Raw genomic sequence first — 25,006 nt, forward strand, 5'->3', positions numbered from 1 at the left:
AAGGTACCATTTGACCCAGCAATTCCACTACTGGGAATATACCCTAAAGAGACCATAAATGACATCCAAGTAGATATATGTATACCCATGTTTATCGTGGCTTTGTTTACAATAGCAAGGAGTTGGAAACAACCTAAATGCCCATCAACAAACGAATTGATACTATTTTTTTTGTTTTATGTAATTTTTATTCTAAATTATCACTTATTAACATAGTGTGTTTATGTAAAAATTATTCTTTGTATTTATTATGAATTTCTACAACTCAAGTTTTGTTTTAACTTCCAATAGCAGTGGAGGTATCAAATAAATAAAAGCTCTTTGAGGTCCCCTCTCAGTTATTTTAATGTGTAAAAGGGACACTCAGACTAAAAGGTTTGAGAACTACTACAGCATGGAGAAGCTTTCTAAATATATGATAACTAAGTTCTATGAAAGGACAAGCTATTTTGAGTTACTCTTACCAAAGATTTTACAAGTTGAAGAAAAGATTCTCTTGTTTATTTCCTTCTTCCTGTAGGATTTAGAGGTCACTGTGGAAAAAGACAAAATGAGCCACTTGTCCTAAAACATCTCAGCTGCACCTTCCGGGTCACGCATATTCTATGTATTGGCCATGTTTTCTTGTACAGAGAGCCCTTTGTATTTAGATTGCTCATCGTCCAGTTTCCTGATACAAAACAAACGAGACTGATGAGCTCCTTGCCTCTTCCTCAACCCATCATGTGTTCCAGCCACAATGAAAAAAACAGATCTTATTCTCTAATCAGGCCTGCTTAGCCGGAGCCACACATTTGCCCAAACTGTTTCCTTAATACTTCAACTAGTAGGTGTTGCTTGCTTGAATTTTGTAAATGCTTATGTGTTCCGCATCCGGCTTGACTATCTTTCTGCTCCTGATTTTAATAATGGCTCTGTTTATTCTCTTTTAATAATTAAGCCCTACTCCTTGGGTACCTCTGAGAGGCAACATCTGGTGCTAGTCACTGATAAATATAATCAGCTCTCATGGCCACGAGGGCCAGAATATTCAATTGTTTGCCTATGGACAGAACATTTATCATTTGTCACTGCATTATATAATGACTTAGTCATCACTGGCTTTATAGGTGGATTGCTTTAAGAAAAAACTTCAGATTCCAAGAAGTCTACAAAATAGGGAAAGGAAAAAGACCCCAATAGTAAACATTCTAATCCTTTGTCTGTATTATTGTTTTCTTTGTTTAGCTTTTTTGTCTTGTTTAAGAATAGAACCCTTAACCTCAAACTGACACTGAAGAATTGACTGACACTGAAAAATTTCAGGAAGTGTCATAGGAACAAGAATCAATGGGAATAAAGGAAGAAGTTGAAGCTGCTGAAGGCATTGGCAAAAAAATAAGGCCCCAGGAATCGATAGGATGCCCAATGACATGTTTCAACTAACAGATGCAGCCCTGGAGGTACTCCCCAGTCTATGCCAGGAAATTTGGAGGACAGTTGTCTAGCCGACTGACTGGAAAAGATCCATATTTATTCTTATCCCCAAGAAAGGTGATCAAGTCAAAGCCAACTCTGGCATCTAACAACAAAACATACCAACTATAATTATTTATGCTTTAACAGATTCGTATTAGATATATGAACTCTAAAGGAATCATAAATGTTCCATCACTAATATTAACATTCTTTTTTATTTTGGGGGGGAAATTTATCCAACAGAATGGAAGTTATCACATAATACCATTAATATCACTTATAAGCAAAAAATAACTGAAGATCTTTTAGAAAAGAGTTGGAACAGTACATAGATAGAGAACTGCAAGAAATTCAAGCAGGATATAGAAGAGGCCGTGGAACCAGAGATATCATTGTTGATGTCAGATGGATCCTGGCTGAAAGTAAAAAAAGACCAGAAAAATGTCTATTTGTGCATTATGGACTATACAAAAACATTTGATTGTGTGAATCATAACAAGTTGTGTCTAACATTGGGAAGAATAGGAATCCCAGAATACTTAATTGTGCTCACGTAAAATCTATACCTAAATCAAGAGCCTGTTTGTATAAACAGAAAAAGGGAATACTCCTACATGGTTTAAAATTAAAGAAGGAGTACATCAGGGCTGTAGCCTCTCTCCATACGTCTTCAATCTGTATGCTGAACAAATTACTCAGGCAGTACTCTATGAAAAAGAATGTGGCATCAAGATCAGAGGAAGACTTACCAATAACTAGTGTAATGCAGATGACACAACCTTACTTGCTAAAAGTGAGGAGGACTTGAAGCACTTACTGCAAAAGATGAAAGAATACAGGCTTCCGTATGGATTACATCTCAATGTCAAGAAAACAAATATTTCCCACTGGATTGATAGGCAACATTATGATTGGATAAAAGATTTAAAAGGTCAACAATTTCATCTTACTTGGATCCAGAGTCAATATCCTTGGTACCAGGAGATCAGACTATGGGAAAGTCTGCAATCAGAAACCCCTCTAAATTATTGAGAAGCAGTGATATCAGATTAAGAACTGAGGTGCACCTGATTCAAGCTATGACCTTTTCAATGACTTGTTATGTATGTGCTATGTATGCATTGCGAGACAATGAATAAGGATGGCAAAAGAAAATTTGATGACTTTGAGTTGTGATGTTGGAGAATAATACCGAGTATCTCATGGACTGCCAACAGAACAAATATATCTTGGAGAAAGTGCTCTGTGGAGGAAAAGACAACATAGCTTTGTCTTACCCTCTTCAGGCATGTTGCTAGGAAGGGCTATTCCTTGTAGAAGGATATGATGCTTAGAAAGGTGGAGGGTCGACTAAAGAGAAGATGACCCTCAACCAGGTGGATTGACAAAAGTGACTGCTGCAGTGGGCTCAAGTGTCTCAGAAATTGTGAGGATGGCACAGGTTAGGACAGGGTTCAGATCTATTATTTATAGAGTCACTATGAGTCCTGCTCAGACAGCACCTTACAACAACCACCACTTCCAACACATATTCTCATTTCAGGTGCTTTTATGGGACATATATTTATCAGGAAGGAGCTCTGGTGGTGTATTCCCTAGAGAGCTGTACTTCTAGCTAAAAGAGCATACTTCTCTGGTGGTTTGGATCTACCAGGCACTCAGTCAGGAAAGATGGACAGAAGGACATTCTCCTCCCATGCAGTTTATCACTTGTGAAAACTTAAGGGCCAGCTATGAGTTGGTTCCAACTCAATAGGAGTGGCTTTGACTTTTCACTTGATTCCTATCAGGGAGAGCTCTGGTGGCATAGTTAGATAAATAGTAGACTCCTAATACTTGCTGCTGAGAGAAGTGGAAGGTCAGAGAAGAAGATTCTCAACACGATGGATTGATATGGTGACTGTAGCAATGGGCTCGAGCTTGTCTCGGATTGTGAGGATGGCATAGGATGGGACAAGGGTTAGATCTGTTGTTCATAGAATTTCTGTGAGTCGTAGAGAGCTCTGTTGGCCTAATGGATAGAAAATTATGCTACCAACTCAAAAGTGGGTGATTTTAATCTGTGGCACTCAGGTCTGGTTTTAATTGGTTTTGGTCAAACATTTTTCTAAGTGGTATGTATAGCACTGCTCTGTCCATTTGCTGTATAGAGGTAACTCATGGTTGCTGTGATGCTAAACTGATGTATAAAATGCAGTAATGGTTACCCACAGTTGACAGTGTTTGGTGGTACTTCCCAATTAAAACAAGCTTGGAAGCAGGATTGGCATCCACTACCAAAACAGTTTGCCTCCCAGAAACTCTGAACTTAGAGAAACTATGAAAGTTATACAAGTTTTCTGGTCTTACATTCATAGGGTCACTATGACTCGTTTACAACACAACAACAACAGTAGTTGCTCCATGTGAGAAAGATGTAACAATCTGAGATTTGAAACCCTATGGCACAGTTCTACCCTGTCCTCTAAGGTCACTCTGAGTCAAAATCAACTTGGCAGAAAGAGTATTCCTAATCAGAAAGAAAACTATAGATTCAATTAGAGAAAATCATAGTATTTGAGTGACTTAACAGCATGCATTACACTTAGAGAACCTGACCTTAAAAATACTGTTTGTTGTTTGTAGAGGTAGGTGAACCTTGTCAGCTGATAAAATCAGGCATGTTCTCTCCCACATCCACAAAGTAGTTTATACGGGGCTCTGTTGCCAGTACAAATAGCCAGACCTGGAGGAAGTAGGTGGGTGATGAGCTAAAATATTAAGACTTTCTCCTACTTCTCCTTGTTGTTGTATGATCCTTTGTTTTGATTCTGGTCATATGTGAAAAATTTTAAGCAGGAAATACAAAATGGGGAATTTCCTAGCACTTACCAAAAGTCGTTAAAAAAAGATGTCGGGGTTTTTTTCCCTTTTTCCTTTTAAAAATATTCCCCAAATACCTAAACTCACTTCTTCCCTATTACCATCCTAGCAAGTGAGGGGGTGTTGAGATGCTTCTGACTGCTAGTTTCAGCCCTGACTGCTGTAACCCCGGGGGGCATGTCTGGATCATGGCCACTTCCCATTACTTCATTCAGTCCTTGTTGTTTTGACAGTAACCGGACAGTGGTTTGCTTTACCGTGCATCACGTGCATTTGTCTCCTGCAATCATGTTTATAACAACAGGGCTTATTATTGATGAGATGGTACTTAGTCTGTTCAGTTTGCAAATGTCAGAGTTTTCCATGGTGATTTATTTAGGAAGCTGTAAAGGTCACTTCAAACCCTGCTATTTTAAGAATCAGCCTTACAATTTTAAAAACCGATTATACATGAAAATTAAAACTGTAATTCTGGATTTTCTGCAATTAGAAAATCATAGATTTAATCTGCTTAAAAAGCTGTCCCTTCTAGTTTAAACAGATACAGTTCCTTTTTAAGGTGCTTTTGGAAGAACGTAACTTTATTCACCAACCTGTCAGCTGTTGATGGAGTATGTATTATGTGCAAGAAGACTTTTTTTTCCCCCTTTCCTTTTAAATTTTTTTTTATTTTATATTGGTTTGCATACAAAGTTTGTATATATTCTGCTTCACACTATTCTTAACTCATGTTGTAGTTCATACAATCATTCTTTATAAAATTATCACCTTTGGACTATGCCCACCACAACCCTATCTTTTTAGGTCCCCTCTGGATCTTTCCCAATTCCTTTATCTCCTCCCTCCACCCTCCAAATTGTGCAACCCTGTGATTTCACCTCTACCCATCCTCACCCGTCTGTTCCCCATATATGTTTTACAAGTTATCCTTCTATTTTTATAATAATTGGCTTACTCAGTATTTGTCCTTAGGAGTTAGTTCACTCAGCATAATATTCTCCAGTCTTTCCAAAGTTAATGTAATATTTTTTTCAAAATCATCCCTCCATAGTATTCTATTTTGTGACTATACTACAATTTCTCAATCTGTTCGCTTGTGGTTAGACATTTGGGCTGTTTCCATGTTCTTGCACTGGTGAATAACACTGCTATGAACATTGATATATAAATCTCTGTGTCTCAGTTCTAATTTCCTTGAGGTATATTCCTAGTAGTAGAATAGCTGCGCGATACTGAGTTTCTGTGTTCAACTTCTTGAGGAAATGCCAAATCACCTTCCAGAGTAGTTGTACCATTTTACAGTCCTATCAGCAGTGTATGAGAGCTCCCACCTCTCCAGCATTTATTACTTGGTGCCCTGCTAAATTTTGACACTGCTCCTGGAGTAAGATGATATCTTAATGTGGTTTTGATTTCCATCTCTCCTATTGCCAGTGATTTTGAGCATTTCACTTTATGAACCTGTTGGCTATCATTGTCTTCCTCTGTGAACAGTTTCCATGTCTTCTGTCCATTTTGTAATTGGGTTATCAAATTTTGTTTTGTGGAGGCTCAGGAGTATTCTGTAAACTTTTGTTTTGAGATCTTTGTCTGAGATGGTATTGCCAAATGTTTGTTCCCAGTTGGTAGGTTTTCTTCTCACCCTATTTGAAAAAAAATTTTTATGCACACAGGGACTTAATCTTTAGAAGGTCCCATTCATCAATTTTATCCTCTCCAGAGTGCACTTTTGCCTGTATTTGTCAGCCTTGTTATACTATAGACTAGACCATCTTAAGCTTGATCCCAGTTTGTCTCTTATGAACTTTATGGTTTACTCCCAGGTCTCTGATGTGAGATGTGGATCCTACATCAGCTTTCTGCAGGTGGCAATCCAACTTTGCCAGTAGCGTTTGTTGAAGAGGTTGCCGTTTCCCCATGTGATAGATAGGTTTTATTTCTTTGAAAAAGACACTTTTGAAAAGCTGGCATACACTGGGAAACATAATAAGCCTGTCCTCACTGTCCTGCATTATGGTCTCATGTGAAACAGAAAAAAATTCCACCACATTATTAAGGTCCAGAAATGATAGATGTATGCTGTATTTTTTTTTTTTTTTTAAAAAGAAGCATCTGATAAGTGATTGTGCGGGAGAAGGATGACCAGTCTCCTCCCATGCGATTAACAGCCTCTGAAAACCCACTGGAGAGTCAGCTGTGGGTCAGTTCGGACCTCACAGTACACAACAAGAGAACCCTGTAAGGGATATAGGGAAGGAATAGTTGATCCTGTGTGTGAGTAAGAATTAGCCAATCACAAAAGTGGTCTGAAAGTATATATTATATAAAGAGGAAAACCACTTATGGATCCTCTGAGATCAGAAGGGGCCTAGTATTTTTAATAGACCAAAAGGAAGATGTCCAGGAGCAAAGAAGTAAGACTGATGCTATCAAGAAAATTAAGATCACAGGGGCTTCCTGGGCCCCTTGAGGATCTGAGCCTTTTCCTTTGACAGACTTCAAGAAGAGGATGATCTAATTGATGTTATTACGGCTCCTCTGCATTAATGTGCAGAAGAGATGGCACTGGAACTTTCTGCAATGATGAAAAACTTTCATATCTTCCCTCTTCCATTCCAGTACACATTGCTGTTGAACACTAGTGTGACTGAAGAGCTGAACTTAGAATACTAGTTAATCATCACTGCAAACTCGGAGCTAAGAGATAGTCTCATCTTGGTCAAGAATCATCTTGGCAAGGACAGAAAGGAACAGATGTCAGAGGTGTTTAGGAGGTACAATTAATAGGTTTTGGCTTCCCTAAGGGAGTGAGGGGGTAGAAACAGGAAAAGAAGCATTATCAAGTGCCTATTTGATTTCTACTAGAGTTACTGGGTAGGTATTAGTAGTCAGTTTCCTGGTGACTCTGTAAATAGTGATTTCTTTTTCTATAACAAAGTCAGCAAGTAAAGAAGTACTGATGGTGAAGTAGAGGAGCCCTGGTGGAGCAGGCCATAGGGAGTCATGCTGCTAACCAAGGCAGCACTCTGTCATGGTTTGAACATTCCACTGGTTCTGCAAGACAAAGATGGGCACTCTCTTCCTAGGCAGTTTACAGACTCAGAAACCCACCAGAGAGTCAGCTCTAAATCGGTCCCCCAACTCTATGATGGTGACTTTGACTTTCATTTTGACAAGGCAGTGCTTGCATGCACAACTGCTAATCAAAAGGCTGACTGATCAAATCTACCAGGTTATCTGAGGGAGAAAGATGTCATATTCTGCTTCTGTAGGGTTGGTGAACTACAAATATAGAACTTTAATGTGGTTCTGTCTACTCCATGGGGTTGCACTGATCTATTTCACCACTGTTGTTGTTGTCTTTGAGTCAGAACCAACTCACAGGTGACCCTCCAATTGGTTTTCACAAGGGAGGAGATTGCCTATGTTTCTCCCATGAAGCTAATGGAATTTTTTTTTATTTAGATGAATTAAATTAGTTTTGCATTATGAAAAACAATGCTTTTTTTCATTTTAAACTGATTTATTTACAAAGTTCGAATACGTTGTTTTTCACAAAAGATCCTTTCCACCCACCCATTGAATTGTAAGTCACTCTTATTAATGCTCAAATTCTCTAAGAATTATAGGAACAATAATTCATTATGTCTGTGGTTTTTAGGCAAACATACTTAAATAATAAAATATTAATGCAAGTAGTAGGAAAAAAGAATACATTTAGCATTAGATAGCAGAGATCATAATGTGAGGCTGGAAGGCTCCCGGAGTCAGGCAACGTTTTCAACATGTTAATCTCACAGAACTCTCGAAGCTTGCTTTCTCACTTTTTAGATGAGGGTAGTGATATCCACCTTGCAAGTTTCAAAATTGTTGCCAATATACACGGTGGATCTAGAAAAAGGTGCTGCCTTAGATGAGGATCATCAGGGATGGAGTATTGAGGAAGGAAAACTTCTCCTGTCCTCACCCTCTGCTCTCTTCCTGCTTGACCCACTTCTCGGATTTTGACCTTCCAGTGAAATGACACTAGTAAAATTATTACTCAATTATAACGGCAAGAACTCAGGGTTATATGCATTATCACAAGCTGGTGTTATAAGCTTATATGTATAGCTTTGGTGGGATTTTTCATTACTGAGAGTTAAAGCAATTAAAAATTTCATTTGAATAGATGCTGTGAAATATTTTGTCATTCTGTTTTAACTAGTGAATCAGATTTTTTTTTGGAATTATAGGAGATTATCTTCGTATTTACAAAACTACCCTGATAATTATTTCAAGTATATCACATTATCTAGCAGCACGTCTGTGCACTTCAGAATATCTTTCTGAAAATTAGAGATTTGTTAGAGTTTGAATTTCACACTAAGTTGCAGATTACATAGGGTTTTTAGATCCTAGTTGCTGATGTAATTTTGCTGTGTTCTTTGAATTAAAGGCTGTATCATGCTAAGATTCTTCATTTTCCTCTCTTTCAGATCACGTATCAGTTGGAGGACTTGGAGATAGCTTTTATGAATATTTGCTAAAGGCATGGTTAATGTCTGACAAGACAGATGTAGAAGCTAAGAAAATGTATTTTGATGCTGTTCAGGTAAGCACAATATTTAAGTCATCTTTGCCTTCCGTTCTCATTTATAACTTGCATGTTAAACAAGATTTAATGAAACAATAGAGTACTACATGAATGGATTACAAAGCACTTCCAGGCAAATTGAGTCATCATTCTTAATGTGTTTAGTTCTTTTAGGGCAGTAAGACTTTTTTTTTCACATGTTGCAAAACTCAAAGATGCATGTACTTGGGAGAAAGGCTCTCTTTTAAGAATAGACATTTATTCCTTAAAGCCACAATTTTTAAATAAAGTTTTAATTTGTATTTTGGAAATTGACTAAGTTAAAATTCCCCAGGATTTCAAACAGTCCTAATGGTTGCCTCTGCGTGAAGTAAACTTGTCTCTCGTGATACATAGACATGAAGTTACACAGATGCAGTGTTAACTCTAAGGAAATTTGCAGAAAAAATGTCATTTCATCGACTATTTAAAGGTAGATTTTGGATGATTTTTCAAGAGCCCTTTTGGTAAAAAATGAGTGGGAGCGTTAATTCCCTATTCCTTAACCATATGTCCCCAAACCATTGCTGTTGAGTCATATCCAACTCACGGCAATCTTCCATCAAGTTTTCAAGGTGAGATGTCTTAATGCGGGCAGACTGCCTATTCTTTCTGCCTCCAACCAGCTAGTGGACTCACACTGTCAACCTTTTGGTTAGTAGCTGACCCAATACATAACCCCACTATACCACCAGGATGACTTTGCAACAATGTGAGGCAGATAGGTGAGGGAAATTTCCTCACGACATTTGGAAGCCAGAACAAACAAACAAAGAAAAGAAAAATCATTGCTGTTGGTTCCTACTTAGAGCAACCTTAGAGAATGATGTAGAATTGCCCCATAAGGTTTCCATAATCTTTAGAGAAGCAGTTGTCGTATATTTTTGCCAGAGAGTCACTGATTCAAAATCATCAGTCTTACAGTTAGAAAGTGAGCACCTAACCACTTGTGCTAGTTTTACGTATGTAACCTCAGAAAGGATGAATGGGAAACCAAAATTCAAATTAAAAATTATTTGTACAAATATCTATCATTTTTTATTTCACAGTTGTAGATTCATTTAGCAGTAAGAATTTCCATGCTATATTTAAATGTTTATTTACAAGCTGAGATAAACAAGAAAACACTTACCAAAGTCTGTAGGAGGTAGCCAGTAGAAAAGTAAACTAAAAATATCTCCATTTAAGCCTTTAATAAGGAGAGCTCTCGCCTAGCGGGTAAGGATCTGCACAGCCATGACAAAGACTCATGGTTTGATTCCACCACCTGCCTTGCAGAGGAACGATGGGCAGTTCATCCAGTGCAGTTTTCTGCTTCTGAAAACCCACTGGGAGTTAGCTGTGAGTTGGTTCCAACTTGACAGCAGACAACAGTAAGCCTTACTCACAAATAAAAACAGAAAACACATTCAAGAAGAAAATTATTTTGTAAAAATCGTTTGAAGTCATACTTAGCTTCTCAGGAACATACTATTTCAGCAGAACATTTTCCATTGTTCTAAATGATACCACTATCTAATTAATTTTTAATATGGGGAGCTCTGATGGCATAGTGGCAAGAAGCTGCACTGCAATCCCAAAGGCATGCAGCTCAACGCCATCTGCTCTGTGGGGGAAGGATGGACAATCTCCTCCCATGCAGTTAAATCTCCTCCTCGCCTCTGAAACCTGTCAGAGGGTCAGCTGTGGGTTGGTTCCAACTCTATGGTACACAACAACAACATAATTAATACAGTTATTTGGCATTAAACTATATATGTGCTATTTAATATAATATTAATGTTATATTTGAGAATATATTTCTGTTACTAGATACTATTAATATAAAATTAATATAATTTTAATATCATTATCTCAATATCATCATCATCTTATTACCATTGAATTGGAACTGATCCTTAGCTGATCCTCCAGTGGGTTTTTGGAAGGCAATAAACACCACCATTGGAGATTGTCCATCTTTTCCTCACAGAGAACATCTAGTTGATTCAAACCACAAGACAGGTACCACCTTTGGGTTATGAATACAACTCCCTAAGGACTATGCCACACCACAGAGAAAGAGTGAGAGAGTGAGTGTGTGTGTGTGTGTGTGTGTGTGTGTGTGTGTGTGTGTGTCCATGAGCTTTTGTTTTTAAGTGGGAAATTTAAAATTGCAGTAATATATCTGCAACGAGTTCTGGGTGTTTGGGTTTTTTTACACAGACCATTTTATTTAACTGTAAATGAATTTTTCTTTGTTCTACTTTGAGTATATTAAAGATATATTCTCATAACAAGGTCTTTGGAAGCATCACTAGGCAGAGCTCTTTTTACTATTTCACATGTAGGGCTTTACATAACTCTGTACCTTTGTTAAAACATTAACCTGCATTTATTATGACATATGATGAATGTCAAAACCAAGCTAATAACAGTCCATATGACCTCTTCTAAACTTACTTTTCTTCTTATTACAAGGTATTTCAGGTTTTAACCTAGAGAGTTCTTCACCATATTTTATGATTTTTAGTATGTTATCTAATTATCATACTGGCAGTCATCTTAGTTATTCTAATTTTAAAATAGCCTCCTAAGAACTTAATGTTCCAGGAAAAGTAGCTTTTAAGATATTCTTTGAAATATTTCCCCTAATTTCTAGAATGATACCCACAAAACTTTAAATATATTGTACTTAGACAAGCCATTGACAGGAATATCCATTAAGAAAATGTTTCATATTCCTCTTAACAGGGAAAACAGTTTCAATCTATTACATGTTTTCAGTTTAGGAAACAAAGCTTAAACAACTGAACTTTTGACTTTAAATGTGGTAAAGGCTTACTGGTTTTTTTCCTAAATTGTACTTTAAAAGATCATTACCTAAACATAATGTAGTAAAAGAATGAAGTTCCAGCACATGTTATGTATAAAAGGAGAAGATGCAATGATGTAGGGAAGACTGAGTCTGACTAATACCCTTTTTATAAAGAGGAACTTTCCCCAAAATAATATCCTTAGTACCATACTTAAATATGGATTGAAGCTCAACATCAAGAAAACAAAGATTCCCACTTCTGGGCCAACTGGCAGCATCATGTTAGATGGTGAAGAGATTGAGATTATTAACAGCTTCAGTTTGCTTGGCTCCACAATCAACACTCTTGGTACCAGCAGCCAGGAAATCAAAAGATAAATTGCATTGCTGTTAGGGACCTCTCCAGAGTACTGAAGAACAACAATGTCAGTCTGGAAACTAAGGTGTGCCTGATCCAGGCCATAATCTTTGCAGTTACTTGTTATATGTCAGAACGCTGGACAATGATTAGGAATGGTAGACAGAGAATTGATGCCTTTGAGCTGTGGTGCTGGAGAATAGTATTGAATATATCGTGGACTGCTAGGAAAACAAGCAGGTTCATCCTAGGGAGGATGAAACCAGCCTGCTCCTTAGAGGCAAGGATTCTAAACTCCATCTGACATTCTTTGGGCTTGTTACAAGGAGGAACCAGTCCTTAGTGAGTAATGTCATGCTTGGGAGGTTGGGGGGACAGAACAAGAAAGGAAAACCCTCAATGAGAAATGACTCAGTGACTGGGGGATATGGGGATAGGTGTGTCAGAAACAATAAGGTTGGTTCAGTATAGAACACAGGTCAGAGCTTCTGTGCATACAGTCATTATGAGTTGCAAACAACTTGACGGCACATAACAGCCACCACCATACATATAGCTACATGGTCAAGCATGCTACTCCACATGTTCCTGCACATAATTCTACCAATCACAGGGTCCAATGTTTGTTTCAACTCAACTCACAAACTTTACTCATGTGTGGGATTTATTAAGGAACTAGGTTAGGGAGTAGCAGAGGCAAAGAATATCACAGTGCAAGTCCAGGGTTAGTCCTGCAGTCCCACCCAGATTAACAGTTAGTTCAGACAGCTTCTTGGTCAACAAGTGAAAATCTAGGGTCAGCTCAGCAGCACAAATACTCCTGATTTCCTCAATTAGACCAGCAAACTTTATCTCAAAGTAGTTACAAGTCCGCTTTTCCTTCCGTCATCCAGCAGGTAAAGCCATTAACTGTGGCTCCAAGGCTCTAAAACCTTTAACATGTCCAGGGTTCCCCTGGTTACACCTTGCCACAATCTCTTCACAGCAGTGCCATAGTCTCTCTCCCCCACCACTGTGGAAAGTGCTGTCTAATATCAGTTGTTGATGATCTGGCCATATGTCCACAGGTAAGATAAGATAGCTGGAGACCATGCCCCCAACTAGGCTAGCACAGTGGATAGGAAAGCCAATTTCCAAGGGTTCTGACACCTCACTGTGGTATCGATGAACCTTGAAATCATTATGTTAAGTGAAATAAGCCAGCTAGAGAAAGACAAATATGGAATTATTCCATTTATATAGGACATCTAGAGCATACAAGTTCATAAAGAAAGCACGAAGTTCAAGTCTACCAGCTGCTCTGCAGGAGAAAGGTGGGAAATCTCCTTCCATACAATTTACAGCCTCTGAAAATCTGCTGGAGGGTCAACATGAGTCACTTCCTCCTGGATGGAACATAACAGCAACATGACCTTGAAAAGGAGGAATGAGAGTTACTGCTAACTATGTTCAGAGTTTCAGTTTGAGGTAGTGGAAAATTTTGGAAACCAATGGGTGTAAAAATGGTAGTACATTTTCTTTTAAAGGCCGTCTGGTGGCTTAGGGGTGAGAAGCTGAACTGCAGTCCCAAAGGCAAGCAGTTGGAATCACCACAGAGAAGGATGAGCTGTATTTTCTTGTGCATTTAATTGCTTCTGAAAACCCATGGGAGGGTCAGCTATGAGTTGGCTCTGACTCAGTGGTATACAACAACATTTTCTTTTATATTTCTTTTACTATAATTTACCAAGAAAGTAAGATCCCAGTTCTCAAACAAAGGATCACTTACACTAATGTTTTTGGATAGTTGAACTATTCAAGGTAAGATTATTCTGTTTTAGCGTTAAATTGGATCTTGCAAAGCATTTAATCCCAAAGAGGTATCTTTCCTTTGTTTCGACAGCAAAGTACTTTTAAGCTTTAACCTGGCTCTTTGTCTCTGATTCATTGTCAGTGAGCCAGTCAGTCATTGCCACACAAGGCCACAGTTTCAGAGGTCTTGGAGGTTCATGTTGTTTACTTTAAGAAGTAGCAACTTGATCAGAATCATACCAGGAATAATAGAGTACTTTAGTCAGGATTTATAACAGGATAACAACGTTTCTCTAATCCATGCTCAGAAGCTATTACTCTTGCCATGTAGAAAGAATAATTTCTTGGGTGGTGAACAAGTATCTGCTCGAAAGACTTTATTGTAATTTGTGATATGAGAAGTGCAAATAGCCAAGATGCTCTGTCACATTAAATAAGTAGGAAGTATTAATGTGATAACCAGACCATAAAAAAATTGCTTTAACCCCAGATAATGAGCAAAGTGGTATGTTCATTTATTTCTTACAATCTTGATATCTTTTGTTTATTTTTTTATAAAAGGTAATGAAGGTTTTATCTTACCTGCCTGTGTATTCATTTTCTGTATTGAAATTTTTTTTTGTATCCCTGTTCCTATATATGCGTTTTTAAAAAAACCCTTTTCTTTTTGAGTAATAGTATAAGAAATATGGACACAGTTATAATCTATTTCTTTCTAGAAGAATCAATTGCTGAGGGGAGAGTTCTAGTTAAAGTAGGTGTATGTTACTATTTGTAAACACCTTCATATTTGAAAATACAAGATTTTATTTTCTCTTGGTGAAAATATTAATAGTCTTATGACAGAAATAAAAGATGTTTTAGGAATCATTTTTGTAAACTTTACCACTCCTTTCAAGTGTAAACATTTTCACTCTTTTTTTAAAAATATGTTTTCATTATATACCATGTGTTTTGATAGGATTATTGTGAAGTGTTAACACAATAGAGATGTAAATGGTAATGATAAACTAGATTTATCAAGTGTTAGCCATAATACTTACTGCTTTTGAAATACTCTCTGATAACTACTATTGTTTACAGATCATATATAAAGATATTGAGACTTAGAGACTGTTGTTGTTGTGATGTGTTAATGAGTCAAGTCAGAACTGGCTCATAACTGGCCCTCTAAATGGGTTTTCAGAGACAGTAAATCATTCGGGAGGATGTTGCCCATCTTGAAGCACCTAGGGGACTGAAACACCTGTCTTTGAGTTACCAGCACAAACCCTGCCTACTAGACCATCAGAACTCCCTAGAGTAAACATTACCCACACACCTCACACTAGCCTGTGTCAGATCTGTTATATGAAGCCAAGCTGTCTGGTTTCTAAGCATCTCCTTTTACTGCTCTGTTTTGCTAAACCTTAGGGTATAAGGCAGTTTTCTGGTTGATGATTCCCATCCAAGTTATGCCATTAGCTTTCATTTTGTGCACAAATATGCTCTGTTCTTCACTCACAGGTAGCTCTTGTATTTTGTGTTATTTCTCAAATGGAAATGCATTGAACCAATAGTTACCACTGCTCTAGGGCCTGTTTGTTTGTTTGTGGTTTTATTGTTATTGTTGTTGAATTCTTTTATTTCCACATTTTATTTTTTTAATTGGTTTGCTTACAAAGTTTATATACATGTGTTTCACACTATTCTTCATTCACACCGTGTTTCATCAATCATTTTCATGCACTTTCTTTTATAAATCAGTCAGCATTGGACCTTGCCCATCATTACCCTTTTTTCCTGGATCCTTCTCTTTGCTTCCCCCCTCACTCCCACGACCCACAAAACTGTGCAGTGCAGCCCTGTGGTTTCAATCCTATCATCATCCCACTCTCCCATCTCCCCCCTTGAGTTCCTGTCCATGTTTTACTAGTTATCCTTCTGTTTTTATAATAATGGTCTCATGCAGTGTTTGTCTACATGAGACTGCATTAGTTCATCGGTATCTCTCATGTTACGTAATATTTTTCAAAATCATTGCTCCTAAGTGCTGTATGGTATTCCATTGTGTGAATGTATCACAATTTCTCAGTCCATTCAGTTATGTTTGGACAGTTGGGCTGTTTCCATGTTCTTGTGATGGTGAATAACGCTGCTATGAACATTGGTGTATTTGTGTCTCAGTTCTGGTTTCCTTGGAGTATATTCCTAGTAGTGGAATAGCTGTGTCATATGGAGTTTTTATGTTCAACTTTTTGAGGAAACACCAAAGTGTCTTCCAGAAGAGTTGTACCATTTTACAGTTTCACAAACAGTGTATAAGATGGTGGCCTGTCTTTAAAAGGGGCAGCTTTTGGGTATGAGGACTATAATTGACCATTGAACCAAGCATTTGCATCCTCAATCCCACCGCTAACTTTAACTAACAAAAATAATAATGTAGAGATGTAGCAAACAAATACAGAAAAGCAAAACATCACATTGGTTTTGTAGCACCAAACTCTAATTGTAAGTTCTGGTTTTGTTTGCTTACTATGGGGAATATTTTTATTATAATGGGAAAAGGGATAAATTTGCTTGTCAATTCAGCTACAGAATATGCATAAGCAAGTCGTCTTTTTCAGGCAATTGAGACTCACTTGATCCGCAAGTCTAGCGGGGGACTAACATACATCGCTGAGTGGAAAGGGGGCCTCCTTGAGCACAAAATGGGCCACTTGACCTGCTTCGCTGGAGGCATGTTTGCACTGGGGGCTGAGGGGGCTCCCCCAGGTTTGGCCCAGCACTATCTGGAGCTCGGGGCTGAAATTGCCCGAACCTGTCATGAGTCTTACAATCGCACGTGTAAGTATATACTGCTCTTCATTAGCCTCCTATACCTACATGTTGTTGTGGGTTTTCTTTTTAATGCACTAAAGAATTTTTTCCTTGCTACCATTAAAAGAACATGCTATGTGTTTGATCATAACAATGAATACCATAAAGGAATCTATATGTTTGTCTCAAAAGGCACTTTTTTCAAATATGGACACATCTTTACATTGAAGCAGAAATTCTGTCCGTAAAGAGTTAAGACAATCTAACTTATTATTGACATATGACTTGAGTAAATAATGCTGAGCCAGAATCTGGGTCATAGTATAATTTCCTCAGTGTTCCTATGAAATACATCATGTATCTGACTGCCCCTCTTCTTTAGAGGAGGTTGAAGCATGTTATTAAATAGCTAACCTTTTGTTACACAAAGAATTCTGGTGGTCTAGTATTAAGAAATTGTGCTGCAGTCCCAGAGACACATGGTTCTAATCCACCTGCTGCTGTGTGGGAGAAGGATGGACTTTCTCCTCTTGTGTGATTTACAGCCTCTGAAAACCCACTGAAGGGTCAGCTATAAAACAGTCCCAACTCAAAGACATACCCCAAACTCAACTTTGAACTTGGAATTCTACCTGGTGGCTTTTCAGTACATGCTGATTAAATACCAATGAATAAACAAATAAGATTTGTTACCATTTTCTAAAATAGACTCTTACAGATGACTACATTTTTAATATACATTTAGTGTTATAAATTTTGTGAAGTTTAACTTCACCTCATTAATGTACAGTTGGAACAAATTCATAGCTGACCCAATTGGGCTTTCCTGAGGCAGTAAATTGCAGGGTAGAGTGTGTCCATATTTCTCCCAGAAACCACTGGTTGATTTGGACTATAGGAGAGGCATTTTTTTTTAAGTTAACAGCAAAACTTCCTTGGGACTAAGCCATCATTAAAATAATTTTTAGCATTTGGGGTGAATGTTTTAAGTACTCTTAGTTTAATGTAAGTGTGCTCTACTTTTAAGTTACAGACACTGTTATCCAAAACTGTAGTAAGCTTTGTCATCCTTTCCTGTCCTTTAGATATGAAATTGGGACCAGAAGCTTTCCGATTTGATGGTGGTGTTGAAGCCATTGCTACGAGGCAAAATGAAAAGTACTACATCCTGCGACCAGAAGTTGTTGAGACTTACATGTACATGTGGCGACTGACTCATGATCCAAAGTACAGGAAGTGGGCCTGGGAGGCTGTAGAGGTAATATTTTAATTTGCTTGTTTCTTGTAGATAGTTGTCTCCATTAAAAAAAAAGGTTCAGTAGTACCTGAAAATCTGGCCTGTCCTCTTCTCTATGACTTTCATAGTTTTGACTAGGATTTTTCCCATCCAACTGGGTGTTTTCAGTCAAGTCATTTTGTATCCCTGACTTTAGTTTTATATTACACAACTAGTAGCCAGTAGCTGTTGGGTTGATTATAAGTCATGGTGATTTCACATGTGTCAGAGTCTTAACTATATTCCATAGGGTTTTGGAATCAGTGGCTGATTTTTCTAGATTGTGAGAACTTTCTTTCAATATACCTCTCAGTAGACTTGAACCTTCCATCTTTTGGATAACTTCTCTCAGGAAATCTAAACTGAATATTACCTTTGAGTCTTACTTATTACCTGTTCATTTATTTTGTCTTGTCACTAATCATCAGTCATTTTGAATAATAATAGTTCCTTAGACCAGTGTTTTACAAAGATTCTTATTTCATCAGTAGTAAGGAACTGCACTGCCAACCTTAACGACTGTGGTTCTAATATGCCAGCTGCTTCACTGGAGAAGGATAGGCAGTCTCTTCCCGTGCTGCTGTGTACTGCCCCCGAAAACCCACTGGATAGTCAGCTATGAATCAGTTCGGACTTGACAGCTACATAACAACAACATTATTAAATTTTTTTTTGTTCTCTTAAAAATGTGTTAACATTAGGCTTATTTAAGCTTTGGTTATAAGAAATTCTTTTAGGGAATTATTTTGCAAAATGTCAATAGTGTAACATTGTAGATTAATAGTATATATCAGTTTAAGTTTAAAATATCAGGAATAATTAATGTATTTTATAAAATCTAAGATACCACTGCATGTAAGAAACACCATTGATTGATATACCCCCAAAACAGTCACTGGAAAATTAGGACATATTAATTTTTAAGTTTATCCAATTTTCAGAGATGTAGTTTGTGAAAGAAGACAATATGACAGAATCAGTCAAAATAAGTCAGTCACCCTGTGGGCAGAAAGCTTCATTTGATTCTTCAGGAGGTTTGGTTGGTTGTGGGATAATAAAGTTGTTTTTGTGCTCATGGGGTTTTTATTTTAAATCTGTTCTCAACTCTGATGAAACAATGGCAAAATCAGCAGCAAACTAAAAGATTAGCAATCCTTATCTACCAACTAACTATTCATCAGAAAAGCAAAGATAAGATGGTCTGCTTCTGTAAAGATTTACAGCCCTAGAAATGCTTTTTCGGCAGTTCTCCTGTGATGTACAAGGTCACCACGAGTCAGAATCAACGGTGTAGGGTGGATATTGGGGTATTTTCAACTCTAGCACAGCATTTGATGTGAAATTGTTGGCCTGTATCAAAGTACAGGGTCTCACTGATTCTCAGCACTTGTAACTTCTGCAAATGTTTGATACGTAGTGATGATGGAAGAGAGCTGAGGCACTTCAGGCTTTTCTAAGCAGAGTTCCAAGAATTTGAAAGTATTTCAAAGACTTGCCCCGTGTCATGTCCTCAGTGTTTCAGTAATGACTGCATTGGGCAGTTTCCTGCGTGCTGACAGCACCTACCTCATCACCCAGCAATGCTTCGTTTCTGAGTCAGAGCCAGCTTCCTGGAAAGTGAGGAGTCAGTACCCTCAGAATTAGCCGTCAGACAGTGGCGTTTTTTGACTTGATAAATAACTATTCCAGTCTTCTTTCTGGGAAGAATAGTTCCGAGATGCATCTACACAGTTCTCTTAATACTTTCCAGAGAGACTGAGGCCCGGCTGCACACAGCTCTCACTCACTAGCCTACTTTATTGGCTCTTTTCCCCTCTGTTTCACTGTCCCCACTTATTTCCTGGTACCACCTCCCTAGTAAACTTGCTGAACCTACCCCTTGATTTATATTGTTTTCTGGGAAACCTAAGATATCTTTGACATCACTAACTCTATTCTTCTACTCAAAGACTCCTCTCTATTATCTTGGCCAGATGACTAGTCTTCATCTACCTGAAGTCTTCTCAGCAAAGAGGAAATGAATTCACTAGCAAATGAATTCGTTTTACTGTTCTGAGTAAAGGTGTTACAAAGTTACTCTTTTGTGAGCCAAAATTGAAAACAGTTCTGTGGTCTAAGGAAACTGGGGGAAGAAAAATCACATCTCCTATGTTTCAGCTCCTGGATTATTTGAAGACTGTGTGTTCTGCCAACTCTTCTGTATTCATCATATCCTTTTACCTTCTTATAACAGCATTTCCAGATGGAGCCTTTCAGCACTGAGTGTTGTAACTGAACCTCTGTTTTGAATGCAAGTTCTCACAGCCTCGTGTCCAATTTGCTCTTGTAGTAAATTTGTAAAACCCCTGGCTCACTGAAATTAGAGTCAAGAGAGGTTAGTTGCTAATGACAGTAGCTGTTCTAGTGGCACATGTCTTTGTTCTGGTTTTGTTACCACCCCTATTTTCAATTTCTAATGATATTGTTTAAATCATCTTCTCTTTCAGCCTTTTTTTTACTGATAATACTCTATAAACCTGTTTTCTATATCTTAACAAAATTTCTTAATAATAATGCAAAAAAAATATATAATCTGGCAGTATAATACTAGAAATGTCCTCCAACAATATGCAGCAATCCATTAATCATGGGTGTTATGCAGTTTATGAATCTATATAACTGAAATAGGTTAGAACCAATATTTTCCTTTCATTTTTCTTAGTCATGTTATTTTAAAAAGTTACTAAATTCTTCCTGACTAAATAGTTTATCATTTATGGAATAAGCTTTCTCAGAATATTCATTACATACAAATTTGTGTATAAGTAAATATGAGATTACATAATGCCCTTGAGGTACAGGTATGTATAGATTATATAATTTGTTGTTTGTTGTTGTTTAATGCCGTCGAGTCGTAGACGACTCATAGCGACCCTATGAACGAACAGCCTGAGCACTGTTCATACATAGAGTTTCCGGAGGCAAGCCATTTTGGAAGTGGATGCCGCTCCTGCTATAATTTGTTATCTAGGATTTTTTTTTTTAGCACACACATTTTTCTCTACTTCCTTAAATCCACTCCTTTTCTACATGGAGATTCTGTCTCATTAGAGTGTGATTTGTCAGCTCTGGTGGCCTAGTGGTAAGAATCTGCACTACAACCCCAAAGGCACACCAGTTCAAATCCACCCGCTGCTCTGTAGGAGAAAGATGGGCAGTTGCCTCCTGTGAGATTAACTGCTCTTGAAAACCCGCTGGAAGGTCAGCTGTGGGCCGGTTCCAACTCAACAGTACACAACAAAAACAAGTTTATTCTGTGGCTACCTTCTTCCCTAGGCTTGGTCCTGGTCTCCAAGCTCTCTTTGATATTTTCCTTTTACTTGGCTCTGTGTATTCCACTGTTGAGTTTAGATCAAACTCACCTAGAAAATCTTAGTACATTCCTCCCTGAGATGTACACTTAGATATGCCATGTTGTTGTTGTTGTTGTTGTTGTTGTTGATTGCTGTCGAGTCGAGCACAACTCATAGCAACCCTATGAACAAGAGACCTGAAGCCTTTCTATAACTATTGTTGTTTCTCATAGTTCTTAGACCAGCGATTTACTGCACATCTTTACTAGATAAGAGAAGGCTTTTCTGTCCTCACCTTAAAGCTGTTTCACTTGCTGGGATTTAACTCATGAAGCTTACTATTCTCTTAAAATCACTGGAGAGTCAGGTTTGTCTTTTATCCTATGTTTAGAGCTACAATTTTGCCAGACATTCTCCTATTCTTCCTTTTCTTGCAATGAGTACATCTCAGTCACTGTGATCACTAACAGCATGAGCTTTTGCCATGAAATTGAGGCCGTGCTTGTTCCTAGAGGCAGAATCCTGAACGCAGCAGTAACATGACCCTCTGACCTGTGGCTGCTCCCGCTCTTAAAATAGTTGTAAAATTAGGATTTGTTTTGATGACCCTTCACATCCTAATGTCTTAAAATTTTTAGACTTTTAACATGAAGGCATTTAAACTTTAAAAATGTCTCTTTTGTTATTATCCATATTTAAAAACCAGATTTTCCAAAAGTGAAACACAGTGCAAGGCTTTCTTGACAGTAGGACAAGTAAGCACTCAGCTGTTAAGTAAAAGGTGGACAGTTTAGGTGACTCCCGGGGCAGAAGGCCTGGTGGAAGACCTTGATTCCATGGGCAGAAGATCACAACCTAGAAAACCCCAAGGGACAATTCTGCTCTGTTGCATGGAGTGAGTACAAGTCTAAACTGACTCGGTGGCACTCCACAACAGCAAGCGTTTCATTGGTTTGTCCTAGTCTCACAGCCACCCCACGTGGAAGGCATTATTAATCCATTTTGTATCTAAGAAAAGTCATGCTGACTGGATTCCGGAAGCTCTAAACGCACAGTCAGGAGCGCAGAGCTAGGACCCGGCCTGCCGGTCTGGATTGTACTCTTGACAGCTATAAGGTGGTGTTAAAACTCTGAAAACTGAATTTCTAGACAGTTTGAGGACATCCATGAGGTAACTGTGCTGCGAGATGACCTCGTGCCCTTGGCGCAAGATGGCCAGGCGAGGATCGAGAGCTGGTCCGCAATGTGGAGGAGAAGGACGATCCTGCAGCACAGCCACGAGCTGGCGCAGCAGCAGATGCACGTCCACTGCATGTGGCGACGTCATGACCCGGGAGTCTCACTGGGTGCACGTCCAGAACACTGACTCCAAGAAGACCCTGCTGGGCACCATCAAGATCGCCACACTGAACCTCTTCCAGATAGTTAGCAAGTTGCTGAAGGATTCGGCCCTCATGTCCCTGGAAGACACGCACAGGCACATGGACAGGAACCAGCATTTAGCAGTTCATTGAAAACCTGTCACATATCTGGGTAGAGGTGAAGGAGAAGGAACAACAATCTGGGTTTAAGGAGATCACTGTGCTTCCAGAATGATCTGGAGATGAGTAAATGCCTGGTGACTTACTGTCCAGTCACCCCAGGCCCCTGAGGACACAGTGCCTTTCTGCTTGCAAATACTCAGCCAGTTCCCCACTTTAGCCACTTTAACACTGTTGTTAACTGCTATCAAGTCCAATATGACTCATAGTGACCCTATGAACAAAAGACCCGAATCCTTGTTCTATAGCTATCATTATTTTTCTAGTTTTCATAGAATTTCAAAAGGCCTGATGTTTAAGAAGTGAATGCCAATCCTGCTTCCAAGCCTGTCTTAATCTGGGAGCATTTCCAAACCCTGTATACCATGGGTAACCATTATGGCATTTGACACACCAGTGGCAGAGTGTACAGTATCACTGCAATCCAAGTACAGCAAACTGACAGACCAGCTCTGTACCACTTAGAACAGTGTTCTTCCCAAACACAGTTAATATCCTGAGGACCCAACCAACTTTTCCATACAAAGGCCTACCCACCAGGTCCTGATTGATTTAAACAAGAGGCTTCCAGCCCACAGCTGATTTTTACCTAAATCCAGGAGATCAATCAGTTCACACACAATTGTGAAATTAAAAAAAAATAAAAACAAACAACCAAACAGTAGATACTTGACTTTCAACAAAATCAAGAGAACCTACCCTTCTTATTCAACTGCTTCACACATGAGCCTCCAAACTGGAGACGTAGTCAGAGCCCAGCCAACTTTCAAAGGTCCATCTGAATATTGAATTGTATTAGAAGTTTGTTCCTCCTCCCCTCCCCTCCCCTGCCCCCCAAAAAAGGAAGAAAAGTGGCTTTCTAGCAGTTACCTTCATTCCCCTACCCCCTCCGTCAAGAGCGTGGGTTCCACCTCTGCTGTGGACATGTGGTTTGTGGTTGAGAAGTGTCATCAACACCTTTGAGGCCATCATAAGAGAGAGCACTAAAGAGACTGTGGAAAGATTATGAGGCATTGCCTGATGGAACCCTGGAGATGGTGCCAGAGTTAAAGGTATTCATTCTGAAAACCCAGAGACTTCTTGCATTTGTCTACTGGACTAATCATGGGAACTTTTACTGTGTGATGTCTTTTGCCTTTCCTCTCACCCCACAGTCTGTTTCCCTAGTAAACCCCACAACTTTTGCAACAAATATTGGACCCAGTAATTAATGAGAAATAGACGTAGCAGTGTTGGGAACTATGTCTTATCAAGAGATCAATTTTATATACCAAAGTTACTGATTATTATCCTTGTGGAGATCACTGAAGTCAGACACGGCCATCCTCACAATTTTACCCCTGCTCCGTATAGCTTGTCATGTGAGGAATATGAGAGTACAAGAATGCATAGAGGTGAACTGGAAAGAGAACAATTAAGCATTGTCTAAATATCAAACCATCATGATTAATGGTTGTCAACAATTTCATTGTACCCAAGTACAGTCAACATAGCAGCAGCAGCCAGGAAAGCAAACGGTGCATTCATTGCATTATGGAAATTTACCGCAAGGACCTTTTTAAATCACTAAAGAGCAAAGATACCTGTTTAAATAGTAAGATGCACCTGACCCAAGCCTTAGTTTATCCATTTGTGTTTGAAAAGTGGAGAGTAAACAAGGAAGACCAGAGAAGAATTGAGGCCTTTGAATTGTGGTATTATAGGAATATAGGCAATAGGCGATAGATGGACTGCCAGTAGAACTTACAGCCAGAATGCTCCTTAAAGGCAAAGATGACGAGAGTTCATCTCAGCTACTTTGGGTATGTAATCCTGGAGGAACACATCTTGCTCAGAAATGAAGAAGGTCAGGGAAGAAGAGCCTCCACAAGATGGATTAGACTCTGTGGCTTCCACAGTGAGCTGAAGCACCATAGCGATGGGTCAGGACTGGGTTGTAACCACCTTGTATTGGTGTAAAGGCAACCCAAGAGAAACAAACCACAATAGAATACCCCAAAGCCATTTTTCTGTAGAAGAAAAGAAGGAACTTATAGAAAATTCTATTTTTAGAGGAGGGCACTCTATTTCATTAGTTTGTCACCAAAGAACCTTAAAGAAACAATCAAGAAAAAGGGGTTTGGCTAAAATATTTTCTTGGAAATGAGGTTTTATTGCATTTCATAGCAAGCTTGTTC

General features: G+C 38.6%; 1 protein-coding gene across 1 annotated transcript in view; it reads left to right on the top strand.

Moving 5' to 3' along the window:
* Positions 1-25,006, top strand: part of MAN1A1 (mannosidase, alpha, class 1A, member 1) — a 293,657-nt gene that overhangs the window by 263,354 nt on the left and 5,297 nt on the right. Inside the window, exons 8-10 of the mRNA XM_006878992.1 lie at positions 8,799-8,914; positions 16,488-16,707; positions 17,766-17,938. Of these exons, the coding sequence (XP_006879054.1) occupies positions 8,799-8,914; positions 16,488-16,707; positions 17,766-17,938 (509 nt within the window). The remainder of the gene's footprint in view (positions 1-8,798; positions 8,915-16,487; positions 16,708-17,765; positions 17,939-25,006) is intronic.

Source organism: Elephantulus edwardii, unplaced genomic scaffold, assembly GCF_000299155.1.
Source record: "Elephantulus edwardii isolate Elephantulus edwardi_28Jun2011 unplaced genomic scaffold, EleEdw1.0 scaffold00002, whole genome shotgun sequence".
Taxonomy (NCBI): domain Eukaryota; kingdom Metazoa; phylum Chordata; class Mammalia; order Macroscelidea; family Macroscelididae; genus Elephantulus; species Elephantulus edwardii.